The sequence below is a fragment of the Caloenas nicobarica genome, chromosome 17, assembly GCF_036013445.1.
Source record: "Caloenas nicobarica isolate bCalNic1 chromosome 17, bCalNic1.hap1, whole genome shotgun sequence".
NCBI lineage: Eukaryota > Metazoa > Chordata > Aves > Columbiformes > Columbidae > Caloenas > Caloenas nicobarica.
Window position 1 is genome coordinate 7,210,557 of NC_088261.1, and position 14,552 is coordinate 7,225,108.

Consider the following 14,552-nt stretch of genomic DNA (forward strand, 5'->3'; position numbering starts at 1 on the left):
AAAGCAAGAATCTTCGAGTTTACATTATGTTAAATCTAAACCGACACTCATCCCCTGCATCCCACCCAGACAGTCTAGATGCAACAGAAATATCTGCTTATTTATGTTTCCACAAAGATTAGCAAGTACACAGCAGAAGGACAGCATTCAAGGCATCTTTGGCAGATCACACTGGGAGATGCATCTAGCAGATAATACAACTGGAGAATGCTTGAATAGCCACTGTTTGCTTAATCACTTGAGGGCAAGTTTGAAAAGATCAAATAAGCCAAGTTTAGGAGTAGCTTGTTCCCCTTATTTAATGAGCTATAATATTTTACAGCGTAAAGCCCTGCAGCAATCCAACAAGCTGCAGCATTTGGAGCCATCACTACACAAGTACTATGAGCCAGTAAAGAGAAAACCAGAACCTCTGTTACTTAAGCACGAGCCTCTGCCACTGAAGCTAAAAAACACTGGCTGACAACAGCAACAGGTTTGCATCCATCACCCAAATCAGCCACTGGAGAAGAACTAATTAACCCAGATACTTCGCAATTCCCATCAGTATCTCAAAGGTACCACAGCAGTTTCCACAGCTTGTGCTCTAGAAAACGCTCTCCATGAGAACAAGACCCAGCACCTTCAACATAAACCTCTAGCCCTCGATCTGGGGAGTCACATTCGACACAGTCACTGGCAGCAGAAGTACTCTCATTAAAGTCCATCTGCCATGAATGTTCCTCAAGGTTTTTAAAATAAGACCACCTAGCAATCAAAGGTCCCCACACTTCCCACAGCAGATACACTCCAAAGACTTCTTTAGCATAACTGCTACAAAAGTCATCATTTACAAACAAATTAACCACCAAATTCCAAATCCTCACTGGGTCTGTTTTCTTCTCCTTTATGCTTGTGTAACAAGGAGTGCATTTCATTTACAGGAAAAGAAACAGAAAATGCAGGAATTTCTTCAACCATCTCTTAGTACCTCCACAACCGGGTACAGACTAGAACACCTTCTAGACCCATATTTCTATAATCCTTCTTTGTTAGAATTGCGGCCCAAATTAATTTAAGCCACTGTCACTGCACCCCAGTCTATTAATTACTGTGATGCTGTTCTACGAGATCTGTCTGCAGCAGAGGAATCAGCCATCCACAGCATTGCAAGGCTTAATGAACTGCACATAAAAAGTCACAAGCGTTATTAGTTTTTACGTTATTCATTTGATGGTATTAGCAACCAGAAAACCGCAAATGTTACAACAATTTTCCTGGGAAGAAAGAACACATGTAAGATGTGGTTGCATCTGTAGTATGACCCTGATGTTGCCTTTCTTATATAGTGCACCCATTGCTATGCATCTTGAAACATCTGTGCCTTTCCAGTGACTGATTATCCAGAGACACGCAACAGTGCTCAGTATCTATAAGAGGCCGGGGACTGAACCCTGAGTTTATTACAGAAAAGAGCTTGCCAGAAATCCAAACTCTAGCCAACGAGTCCCTCCAGGCTCACTTGGAAAGGTCTTGTAACCTCATTGCCGTATGCCTGCTGGGCTCAAAATGAAATGCAAACTTGCTTGTTACTTGTGGATTTGGATGCACTGTCCAAGGAGGAGACAACTCAGGAGCCCAAGCAAGCAGCATATAAGTCCAGAATAAAATTTATCAGTCTTTAGTGAATTTCATGATAGGGGATTTTCACGGAGCCATTCCTTAATCTCTTTCCTGCTTTGGTAGTTGAGGAACCTAGTACGAGCTGTTTAAATGGTGATGTTTCACTCTTACACAGTTCGATGAAGTCTTTTATTAAATGTTGTTTGAAATCTAGCTCATGGTATGTAGAATCATTGCTGATTTCTTCAGAAAGTTCACCAGCAAGTTTTTCCCAGCCTTCATTTATTTAGGAACTATAAGGTTGCTAAAGACCCATCCAACAAGTGTTCTTTATGCTGCAGTGACGATCGGGATATCTTGCAATGCTACGCTTGTTTAGGAACTGATTAAACACTTCCCACTCTTTGTAATCACATGTAGTCATTAGAATGAGTCTACACCTCCTTTTCCAGTGTTTGAAAACCATAGGTTAGTCCTTAATGACTACCAATTATGTTATTTCTAGAAAAGCTGATTTGTGCTCATACTGTTTTCATTTGCATATATAACGTACACCTACTAACTAATCTAGCTTGTAATCAAAGTAATTATTTAACAGTATGACATTCAAATCCCATCAACTACAATTCCTTTCCCAGCCAAATACTTTTTTTCACAGATGCAGCACATCCCGTATGGTATTTAAGATTGTGGGACTCAGATGTGCAACACCCAACTAGGAGCAGCTTCCACATGAATTAAATGGTAACAAGGCTGAAGTTACTGTAAATGCTGAAAGGTGACCTCTCTGAGAAACACTGACACACACACAGGCAGGCAACCCTATCCATAAACATACGTAAGATGTTAAATGTCGTGTCGGGCAGTCTTATAGATGCATTAGCAGTAAACATTAAACCTGGTCAGAGTATTTGTACCACCAGACTCCAGGATGGCATTTCTTCTCCTGAGTTTAGAGCATAGCTTCATTCTACCATGTTCCACAAACTCCATTCTCCCTCAGGATCCTACTATCTTTAGAGTCTCCTTCCATTCAAAATTTGTGCATTTGATTACTCCTGCCTCTGTGACTGTCTTTGACAAGATCTCACTTGAATAGATTTCTGCCCAATTCTACAATTTAATCAAGATTTGCCTGCATTTTAACCCTAGTCTACCATGTATTCCCAGTACTGCTCAGCCTCTAACACTCTGATCTGATTAGAGGGCTCTCTCCATTCCTTACATCAACTTTAAAATGAAATAGCGAGCCATGCTGGACTGAAAACTGTCCCTGGTACAACTCCATTTGCCACCTCTGCCCAAACTGACGGAGTCTGAACCCTTACTACCTAGAGCAAAGGGTTTCTTTTGAGTGAACTGTGCATTTCAAAGCTGCTTCATCTAATGTACATTCCTGGAGCTGTACTCACTTCGCTGCCTTTATCCTGCTAACTGGTTCATATAGAGAAGACATGGTGTTGTGATGACACGCACTGAACAAGCTTTTGTCTAGCACTTCCCCACGTTAAATTGAAATTCTACTCTACTAGAAATTATTCAGAGGAACACCTTTGGCTGCCCTTTTAATAACAAGAAATTGAATAATAACAAGAAATTGAATAATAACAATGTCTAGGCTTCAGCAGCATGGGAATTTGATGCCTACCTCTTCCATTCACCTTGAAGTCTTCTACAAAACATGAAACCAGTCTCAAACTTGCTCTGGCAAATTGATCTCTGTTCCTACTCCTGGGCTCACAATCCCAATTCCTTGCAATCCCATTTCCACATGGCAAAGCATCCCAGAACGTGGACCTTTTCCTAGTTGTTCAACCGCTTTGCCGAGTGCTTAAAGATGACTATCCTTTATGTTCTTTACAGGATCATAAGTACTCAAAGTGAGAAATAAAAAAAGCAAACAAATAGCTTATCCACATAAAAAAGACTATCTACATACCACAGTAATTTGATGGGAGCTAAAAAAAAAAAAAAAAAAAAAAAAAAATCGGGACAATGTAACAGTACGGCATACAGCTTTTCTAATTATGTTAAGATAACATCTGTAGATGTTTAGCACTCCAAATATTTTTACATTAGGTGCTGAATAAAATTCTCCCTGTTCAGATTAAAAATGTCCAAAAAAAAAAATGAAACTACTCAGATGCTGGAATGCATTGTCAAAGTCTTTGGAAATCTGACAGGGTCTTTTTTTTTTGTTGTTTTTTTGACTGTATCAAAAGAGAAGATGAACATTTAGAAATTGTTCAAGTAGTCACACAGCACTGATGCCAGAAAGCGCTCTCAGCAGGCTGCAAATTCTTCCAACAGTGACCACACGCTCCAGGAACTCCTCAGAAAATGTGATCAAGGGTGACACACACGTTGTGCCTGAAGCCAGAGGTTGCTGAATGGTCAGCGTGGTGATAGGAGGGGACGGGAACTGGGTGACACAGAGAGTAGTTTGGGAAACTTCTGGTGGATCTTCTGCCTTATATTGGAGAGGCCACCAGAAACACAAGCAGAATGAGATGTAACATATGGAGGAGGAGGCAGCATATGCTATGGAAGAAAATATCAGGGTAGATACTGTCCAACACCTGCATACTATAGGTACACAAACGTCATTCCTCAGAAAGTCACTTTCGTGCATCAGCAGTTCCATCAAGGGTGACTGACGTGTTTTGGCTTTTTTTTTGCATGAAAAATTTTTGAAGAGTTAGTTACCGCATTTTCTTACCTGCTTACTAACTGCTTTACTAACTAGATAATGAGGAAATTCAGGTTGCATTTAATAGTTTATAACATGTATTCACATAATTATCTAATAAACACTAAACTTTGGAACAAGAAGATATTTTCAGAAGCAAGTTTGCTATGTGGAACCCAAATGTTGGACTTTGAAACAAAGGTCTCAAAATGAAAGCAAAATCACATTTCACTGAAGGAATTACTGAGCCAGTCTCTAGTAGAGAACTACAAACGTGCTAGATGCAAACTTGAGAGGAAGGTACCTCAGTCTGCAACACATGTGCAGCACAGAACTGTCCTGCTACCCAGAGAGCACCGAGATAACCACCCTGGGAGAATCTCGCTGTTCAAATGAAAGCTTTTGCTTTGATTATGACAGGATCTGGACTCTGCTGAAGTCAGAAGACATCGCTGTAATGGGAACAGACAGGACTATGCCTCTCTTGACCCCCCGTTGCCTTCTCTTACATTTTCACAGTTTCTAAGGGCAAGATGAAAAATGCTCAGTGGCAGCAAAAAGCCCTGCTACTCGCTGCATGTGATACACAGACTTGGCTCCCTTGCTTCCAACCGGTGGCCATGAGGAAGAGGGAAAAACAAGAAGAAACTGAAGTACTTGACAAAAGGGAAAAACTCACACAAGCTCAACTCCTAAAAAGAACTACCGTGATATTATGAAGATTATGGACTAACATTTCCCATATTGTATTTTCTCAGAGATTAACAGTTCTATGTTTAACTGTTCGCCACAGAGGAGCAAACCAAGACCTGGAGAAGTGAAGTCCCATCAACACCACTTTGAATACCCTTTCTTCTAGAGCACTCTAACAGGCTTTCAGACTTTTGGGTCTTTAGTTTTGATGTTCATTCTCATGGCCTCATCAAATTTTGTATTGGAATTGCATTTGCTAGTTTGAGATTTTCCTGGCACTGTTGTTTTGCATCTCTCCTCCCGAGACCAAGAAACTTTGTGAACAAGCACGAAAAAAAGGAGAGGGCTTTTGCACTCTATCATAGTGAAAGGAAAGTCCTCATTTGCTTATGCTGCTTTGAAAACTGGGAACACATGGGAATCTAAGAGGTTTGAAAAATATCAGGATGACAAGATGCAAACAATAGTCATTAAAAGTAGATTAAAATATTCCAAGAACTGAAATGGGGGGTGAAGCTCTCAAATTAAACCATTACTTGAACAAGACTGCTGAAATTCCCTACCCTACTTGTATTTTAATGCAAAGCAAAAAAGGAAAAAAAAGCAGCTTATGATCACAATGGCATCACTTTAGAGGTGCTGAGGTTACTCTTGAAGCTGCTTCTTGCCCAAATGGCTAAGCTGTCTACCATCAATCTGCTTCTGGAGTAAATAGTAAATAGGATACTGGCTACTGTCCCAAATTCAAGCAATAGAAACAAAGAAAGAAGAGATCTATGTTAGATTAATGAAGTGAAATAAGAGCGTGCCTAGCTGGAGAGCTCTAGGGCAGTGCTGAGCCCCTGAACTTGCGAGGGACACTTTTCCTCTCCTGAGAGATTTCACTTGCCTTTGAACTTTCAGCCATATAGAAAAAAAGGCTGAGTTGAAATGTCAGCATCATCTTGGATTCAAATCAATCAGCTTGATACATGATTGCAATAGCTAAACCACTTCACCTCTGCACTGCCCTCATCCATATGTTCTTTATATCAGCAGTCAGTAGACTGGGTGGCTCAGTGGATTAATTTCCTGTCCTAGGCTTGGGCTCCAGTTTAAACAAAACAAAAAAATATCCTGAAACTGAAAAATAAAAATTAGTATCTACTGACAGTTAAATTCACCAGACCTGTTTGCGTGAAGTCTCTTTCTCCATCCAAGAAAGTTGCAAGAAACCCTTTGGGAAGCCCTGGTACAGCTGGTGATTTTTAACTATCTAGTCAACTAGCTGGTCACAGTTCTATTAAAACAATAAAGGGATTAGAGACCTTTCAGATGTTGACATACCCTTGGTTGAGGGGAAAGCAATGAAGGGAAGAGGGGAGAGCATCAAGCAGTGTCAGCTTAAAAAAGGAAACAGATTGGAAGCAGCCATCCCCATCTCAGTAAATTAATACCCCACTGAGTAGCAAAATCTTCACCCGCTTTTAGAGCTGGGCTTTCTCCACATGGTACTGCTCTTTATCAGCTACGATGCAAGAGTTAAATTCCCAAGATAATTTAAATCTAAACAACGTGCAGCTTTCAGCATTACTGTAGGTGCCTGCCAGCTGGTGACAGTTAAGTGGTTACTTTCTCAAGCTAAACTTATTAGCCAAGGGTCGAGACACTGTATTACTCAAATTGCATTTAATAGCTTGCTCTATTGGTGCACAGTATGTTAATGTGGAAGAGGAGTTTTCTCCTTGAAGGTGTATTACAGCAAGCCAGTCTCATCAGGAGTCTGCCATAATTTGGGGCTAGAGATCCTTGCTGGACCATTTGCTTTGCAAAAGAAAAGGTGGCCTGCCATTTGGGGGATAACACAAAAAATACACGTGTCGGAAATAGCTGCTCTGCAGCCTTTGAACGATTGCGAGTTCTTTGACTTGGTTTCCTTTGTTCACCCTCCCACCATCTTATCTTCCCCCGTAAAATGCTAAAAGAAATAAGACAAATTTTAAAACGGCAAGGAAGGCCTCATAAAAGGACGCTAGTAAAAATAATCCATCCTCCAGACGGGCTACAGCGGCTCCCCCAAAGACACTGTTCCAGAACAGGACAAAAAAAAAAAAGGAGCAAGTATCAGCCCTGCTCGCCAGGGATTAAAGGAGATGGGGTGTCTCAAAAGCCTCGAGATGCAAAAACACACCATTAGTCTGAAGGAGGGAGCCCAGAGCATGCCCATGAACACACAACTAACAGTTCTCTGTGTGCTTGATCAATCCATTATCTCCTGGCTTCGTCTGTCCTACTCATGATAATACAACCTTCCTATTCCAGGGCCCATGGTGAAAGAAAACCTTTTCCTTCAGTCTCTGGAAACAGAAGACATCTTGAAGTGGCAGCTCGGCGCCACTGTAGTTGCCGCTCTGCTGACAGTGGAGAACAATAGCGACTGTCAGAGAATTAGAGCATTTGCAACACAGCAAGGAGGCAAATTAAAAATAGTGCAGGTCAAATCTACTGTCAATCATACCTACCTCACATCAACTTCAAAAGCACCAGCTGCACACACTAGCGAAATGAAATATTGAGGTGAAATCTAACTAATAAAAAAAAAATTAAAGCATTGAGGTTCTACCCTGTGAATTCACTGTGACTTCATAATTGTACTGGGTTTGTTTTGGTTCGGTTTAGTTTTGTTTTCTTTTGGTTAAGTTTTGTTTTCTTTTGTCTGCTGTTTCCAGGAAGGACCCACACAGATGTAAGCATCCTACTCTCTCAGAGGAACCAAATTTGCAGTAGGAGAGAGCACAGAAAGGAAAGAGCACAAAAGGCTTTATATCGCGTTGCCAAAAAAAACCCTAAAATGCTCTTTTCAGCCTCTTTTACTTACAATACCAAGTGACATCAAGGATTAACATAAGGAGCAAGTAAATACTTCAGTTTTAAAATTGATGCCTCTGGACAGCTCGAGGTGCTACGCACACCACTAGTGTCAATACTGCTGCTAGAAATTAAGTGGCACGACCCTGCTGTACTAGAAAGCGATTTAAAAAAAAAAAAGATGCCTTCTCCTTTCAAGAATATGGGACTGTCAGTAGTGCCAAATGTTTTAGAGAGAAAAAAGGTAAAAGGAATCTCACGCATGAAAGTGAGGGCTTGCTACTGGCTTTCTGCTCACACTCCACAGACCGTATCCAAGCCCAAAAGAACAGTTCCACCTTGAAAACTGACTGCATAAAATTGTCACCTCGTTCCACAGACCTGCTCCTGTGAGATCGCTGCTGATTTTCTCAAACAAGCTTATGTTGGCTTTTTATTTCCACTGAACTCTGCTGAGACAGATCTGGCACTGCGGGAGGGAGCTGGATTCTCTCCTTTACATCAGCAGCACCACTAAGCTGTAATCGCTCACACCTGTCCAAACCTACAGGCATGAACCGGCTGCACACACAGGCTCCTCGTCCCCCGTCAGATCCTCCGCCAGGCTGAGCCGCAGCTATTTTGGAATTAGCGGTTCTGCCACAATCCTTAGCGTCCCTCTCCCCTGCAGTGACAGGTAAAAACCCAAGCAGCACACAGCAGCTTTTCTTTCCCAGGCTCACTTTCTTTCAGCAGCATGCTACAATGCAAATCTCCGTCCTGCCAATTGCAATTCAGGGTAGCTTTGCCACTTTTTAAGGCTTTTGTTGAGCTTCTGGGAAACTATTGTTTCCCCAGCAGCCTGAAGCAAGCTGCTGTCTGCAACCATCATTCTTTGTGACTGTACGGAGAGAACTTCCTAGACATTTGCCTAAATTGTGTGATTAGAATTGAGATACGACAGCACAAAGAAAGGGAGATGCAGCTACAGACAGCAGTCTTAGAGATGCTGGGCACCCCAATGACGCCTCTCCAGCCAGCAGAGACAGGTAGCGTTGAATTCATGCAAACGAACAGAAAACTCAAGGCTTAGTTTCTCATTCGTAAGCCACGAACACTTAAAGCACAGATTCAGCAGATGCCTTAGTGCCCAAGTCTGAAACTTGATGCAAAAACAGGACTTGTTTCAAAGCCCCAGAAGCAACAGGTAAAGCAGAAAACATCAGGAAAGAAAATGCAAAACGTGCCCTTTTCATCCTCATGATAAGAAAGGGGAAAGACTTGCCTTTCTTCCTGCTCTGAAAAGAGCCCTGTGTTTTCCTCCATATGAAAGACCAGGTACAAAACCCAGAACTGTGTTTTCACACAAACTGTGCAACCTGACTGTTGCACTAGTAGTCAGGAGGTGGGTGGGGAGGGGAACAAAAGGTGCATAATTTAATTCAAAGCTCCCCGGGAACACATATTTTCGTGTCCAGACCTTACAGACATAACTCTTACAAGCAGCCATCCAGGGACCAACTTTCATCAGCTACAGCAACTGACGGCAATGACAGCGGGATGTGGAGAACACAACACACTGACATGGAAATTGCACAGTCCTTCAGAAAACGTGCTATGAGGACACCAAGAATTAGCACATCTATAAACAGGTCATCCCTGAGTACCCATTTCTTCATTTCTTTCCCTTCCCTGTTCAGGTTTCTTTGCAGGCATTCAGTATGGCCTGTTTTCCAAGACCACCTGTAGAAGCTTGTGTGTGAGCATTCAGAGAATGATGGGGAGTGAAGAGAAGAGGTGATTTGTTCCTGTGTTTGAGAGGTGTAGAGCAAATTAAGGAACAAAACCCAGCTCACCACAGCCGGTCCATCCACACATCCCCTCGCTGCTCTGTAACGGCAGATGCATTGCTGGATAACTTACCTTCTTCACAGTTGCTCCCCGTGAAGCCAGGACAGCACCTCCACTCCAGAGTGGTCACAGTTCGATAGGACATTTTGTACGTGGGCCTGATGAGAGTCCTGTAACTAACACAAACAAGAAGTCAGTAGAACACACTTACATAATTAAAGGCAGTGCTGCTACTAATTCATAGCGCATCTTCCTGCCTGGATACATTCCCAGAGCACCCAGCCACCCACAGCTGCAGAAAAAGGAGACATACAGCATAACAGACCAAGGGTTTACCACAGCATGGATCTGATTCAACAGCCCTTCTTCCCCTTGAGCCCTCATACTCCTCTGCCTCTTCTCCACACCTTTCCCTGAAATAACACCAGTATCCTTTAAGGAGGTCTCATCGCTACCAAGTCATTGCAAGTAGCAGGGATGATGGCTCTGATTTACCTCACTCTGCCTCTATGTGGATTTTTCCAACACTGAACAAAAGCTGGCATTAGCCTTTCTTCACTCAGTACTAACAGAATTTTCAAAACATTGCTGTCACAAAAGTTGCTTAAATCCCTCTGGTGTCTTCCCTTCTCCCACTCCCACCACTTGGATATGGGGTGTATCAACACATCAGCATGACAAAGATCATCACTACACACTATTGATGATCTGCATGGAGCCTTTTTTCCAGCTAGCTGATCTGTGCTTCAGTTTCTTCTATCTGAAATAGGGTTACACTCTTCTTCACCACAGCTGATGTTCTGCAGGACACATTAGTCAGCTCTGTGTACTGCAACCAGCACACCCAGGGGTCCCTCCCACAAAAAAAAAGGCAAAAAAAAAAAAGCACAAGTACTGCCATGCCCCACCAGAAACTAGAAGGCTCCCTGCAGACACAAGCAAACCCATGCAAAGGACCAGGGATTCTGAAGTGAACGCAAAACGGAGAGTTGCATAAATGCCAACTTTTATTTTAAAACAGCGGGTTTTCAAAGCTGGCAAATCAGAGTTTTCCCAGCATAGAGCCAGAGAAGTTACTGCTGCTGCTCACAAAGATAAAAGCAAACACAGAAGTCGTACTCTACAAGCTCCCTTTCAAATTCCTACCCTTATTTAACAACCAAAGGAATGTGGCATGCACAGGGAGAGGCTGAAGCTTTGGGATTACAGGGTTGCAGCTTTACGCTTCTCTCTTGGGGCCAGGCAGACACAAGCCCCGGGCACTCAGGTCTCCTCGGGGGACGAGCCTCATTGCGCAGTGCCAAGAGCTGCCAGGAGACGGAGCGCTGCCCTGCTCTGCAGCACTGCCCTGGGCTCAGCGGGCACAAGGCTGAGATGGAGCTGTAAGTCACAGGAATCTCACCCAAAACCCCTCTGAGGGGCAGCAGGCACAGCTGTACGTCCAGGATGGCAGTAACAAAGGCTTGCCGGGAGAGGCTGCCCATGTATGTCTTGGAAGGCAGGCAGCAGATCAGTCGTGGTTAACACAGTCTTTAGGAAATTAATTTCTCAGTAAGCTGTTCCTGATTATTGATGTCAGTTGCCAGACACAGAAATCAGCTTCTCCTATAGCCACTGGAGACGAAGGCCGCACAAGCTTCCTCCTGAGCACGTGGCCGCCTGCACTTGGAACAGCATCGCCCAGAGATGGGAAAGCAACGTTGTCTCCTGAGAACATTACGTCCTCACCCTCAGAGTTGCCAAAAAGCGCGCCAGTTACTGCTAATACCGGCAACTGTGATCCAGGCACTTGTCTAATACGGGCCGGACAGAGCCAGCTTGTCCCACCTAGTTCTCTGCACCTCTGCATCCACTGGTATTCAGGAGTTTGCAGTGACGAGTGAGCATGAGGACTTGGCACCACATTGATGTAGGTAGACCTTCAGTGCTTTTGCACAGAGACCCCTAAAGCGCGAAGGTTTTAAGTGTCTTGCTAAGGGTCTTGCAGAACAGCTTTGGCAAAGTTCAGGAACTGAACCCAAGTCTCTCGACTCCCAGCCCTGGCGTTGGACTCGAAACATCTTTCCACACATAAGCCCCAAACCATCAGTCAGGAGTTCATGACTTTGTCACTAACACCACAGTTGGATTTGACCTTGAGATGAAAGTCTCCAGCCCTGTTACCAGTGTCCAGAGCCAACTAGTCTCCAACCACACCGTGATTTTAAAACCATGTTTCTGCCAACACCAAGATGTTAAAGCTCTCTCAAACTTCATTATGAAGTGTGGAGAGTGCCTTGAGCCAGACTGGAATCTTGGCAGCAGTTCTGTGTCGGGGAAGTAGCTATAGTTTAATCCTCAAACGAGCAAGGACTTCTCAGGACATGACAAACATGGAGCTCAGCTGTCACAGCCTACCACCCACCCTGAATTTCCTGGAAGAGTCCTGACGTTTGCAGCTCTGTTCAGCATTGCACAGTCAGGCATGTGAAGTGGTCCCAGCTTGCTAGCTCCGATTTGCTCTGAAGTTGTTCTGTTCTTCATAACATCATTTTTGCTCAATCATGTGACATGGCACCAAGGTCTGTTGTTAAATATATCACCACATCATGCAGATTTCTGACTATTCCAGGAGGGGAGCAAAAAAAACCCAACAAAACACACACACACCAACAAAAACCCCACAAAAACAAACCCTCCTTTAGCAAAGCTTCAGCACTATCTGATACCTGAAGCGTTGCAAATGAAAGGTAAGAAAAAACATGGAAAAAGGAGAGGAAAACATACCTGTTAAAGACCAGAAGCCTCAGAATGAAAATCTGTGGAACACACAACAGGCAGAAAAAGGGACTGGTAGCAGAATAGGAAAGCCTTTCCCTTGGTTGACACCCAAGCCACAGACACTGGCATAGAAATCTCCAGAACCACAGTAAGAGGTTAGGATAAGCCACAATCTGCACGTCTTTGCTTCCCAGCCAGGCAAAGGATGTGTTCAGCATCCAGGCCCCTTCAGCAGAGGCTGCCGAGCACTTCCCAGACACACAAACTACCAGGACCTGCCACCCTACTGTAAGAGCCAGGTGTCATTTACCAACACGTCCGCTGAGGCTCACAGCAAGGCCCCAGGGAGTGGGGTAACACTGAGGGAAGAACCCACAAAACTCAAGTAGCAGCTTGAGTCACTGCTCTTAGTAGAACTGATTAAAAACCTAGCATCCTCGGAGACTGCCTGATCAGCGTCACACAAGCTACAGGAGCTCATCTGCAGGCAGCCATCATGTGGGAAAGACAGACCCTCTTGCTTGTGTCTCTCTAAGTGACTGTCCAGGAAGCAGTAATTTGAGGAAGGAGCATGAGATGAGTGATTAACTGATTTGGGTGTATGACGCTAGAAATACTGGAGAAGGCAGGACACATTGAGGGACGGCAGCCAGCAAGTCTCACGCCTCAGCACACAAGGATACGTTCCCCTTGCTCTCAAGGAAGTGTCACTGAACACAACAGCCAGACATGACACAAGAAAGGGAAAGAGTGTCACATTCTTGGATCAGAGCCTCAAAAATTCAGGTCAAAGAGAAAGGCATGATCTCTGCCATGACCCGAGCAAGACAGCCTGTCACACACAGGAAATACCTTCCCCCTTATGGATTTCCCCTGCCCTTTGACACTTGCAAACAAAGCTGTTTGTACACGATGACCACATGAGAGGGAAGGCGTGAAACTCGTTTCCACATCACAAGAGATGGTTTTGTTAATGCGATTCATTCAGCCGTTGCAGTTTGTGCCTGAGGAAACCTCAGCGACCTTCAGAGGCTTCTATTCGTTTTTATTCAAGTTCCGGGTTGAAAGTTTCAACATCCCTTACTGGTGGATTTTGCTATAGCCAGAAGAATGAATTTGCCCTTTTAATTGGCAAAGAATGAAGAAACCAAGGAATCTAACTTTCTTCTACCTACTACTCTCATGACAACGAAGCCACATATCAACATATTCAAACAGGGACAATCCATCTTAGTTATAACGAGTGCTCCCTCTGTATTAAAAGACAATCAGAACAAAGCTCATGGGGACTTCCTCTAATTTTTGGTACCCATAGCCTGATCTACAGACATGTCAAAAAGCAGTAGTTCCCCAGGGAAGAACATAACCAGGAGTTTCAGAGATGGTCCTGCAGATACTGGACAAAAAGCCTGCAGCTCCAGAAGTGTTGAAGGCCATTGTGCATGTCCTGCCTTTGCCAAAGGGGAGGAAGATGACTGTTTAACTCTGAGCATGTCTGGTTTGCACAACTTATCAAGAATCTAACACCGAGAGGCCAAAATCTTATACACTTCCCATCTCGAGTTGTACAGAGCGATAATTTATAGGCTCTCAGTCCAAAGAAAAAGTGACCATATACACAGAGACAGATGCTCCAACACCAAAGTAATCACCAGCTCCTGTCTTTATTAACAATTAGATCTAGTGCAGAGCAGCACTGCACTTCCCTACCAGGAAAGGAGGAAGAGTGGCCAGACAGCATGTCTGGGCAAGATCAAAAGGCCTTCAATTAGATTAGCAGCCTGGGGATGCCTGTGCACAATCTGTGAAGCAGATGGCCCTCCACCTGTGCCCCCCCAGCAGCACGCAGCCATCCACACCCATCGCAAACCTGAGAACACACCTTTGTGCTACAGCTCGAATCCCTTACACGCCCAGATCCTATTTATGCCGTTCACAGGAGCACTGTTCACCCTACATTTATACCCCACGTGTGCATGGGAGGGCAGGCATCTTGTTCCAAGCATATGACTGAACACCTTGGAGAGAAATAAGGGAAGTAAGCACAAAAGAGTTCATGTGTAACAAGACTTCAAATAGCAATCCCAATGCACTAGAATGATCTCTGGGATTTATTATTCAATTGACTGGA

At 43.8% G+C, this 14,552-nt stretch overlaps 1 protein-coding gene across 1 annotated transcript in view; it reads right to left on the reverse strand.

Annotated features, from left to right (window-relative positions):
• Positions 1-14,552, reverse strand: part of COL26A1 (collagen type XXVI alpha 1 chain) — a 160,360-nt gene that overhangs the window by 117,741 nt on the left and 28,067 nt on the right. Inside the window, exon 3 of the mRNA XM_065647417.1 lies at positions 9,734-9,831. Coding sequence (XP_065503489.1) covers positions 9,734-9,831 — 98 coding nt within the window. The remainder of the gene's footprint in view (positions 1-9,733; positions 9,832-14,552) is intronic.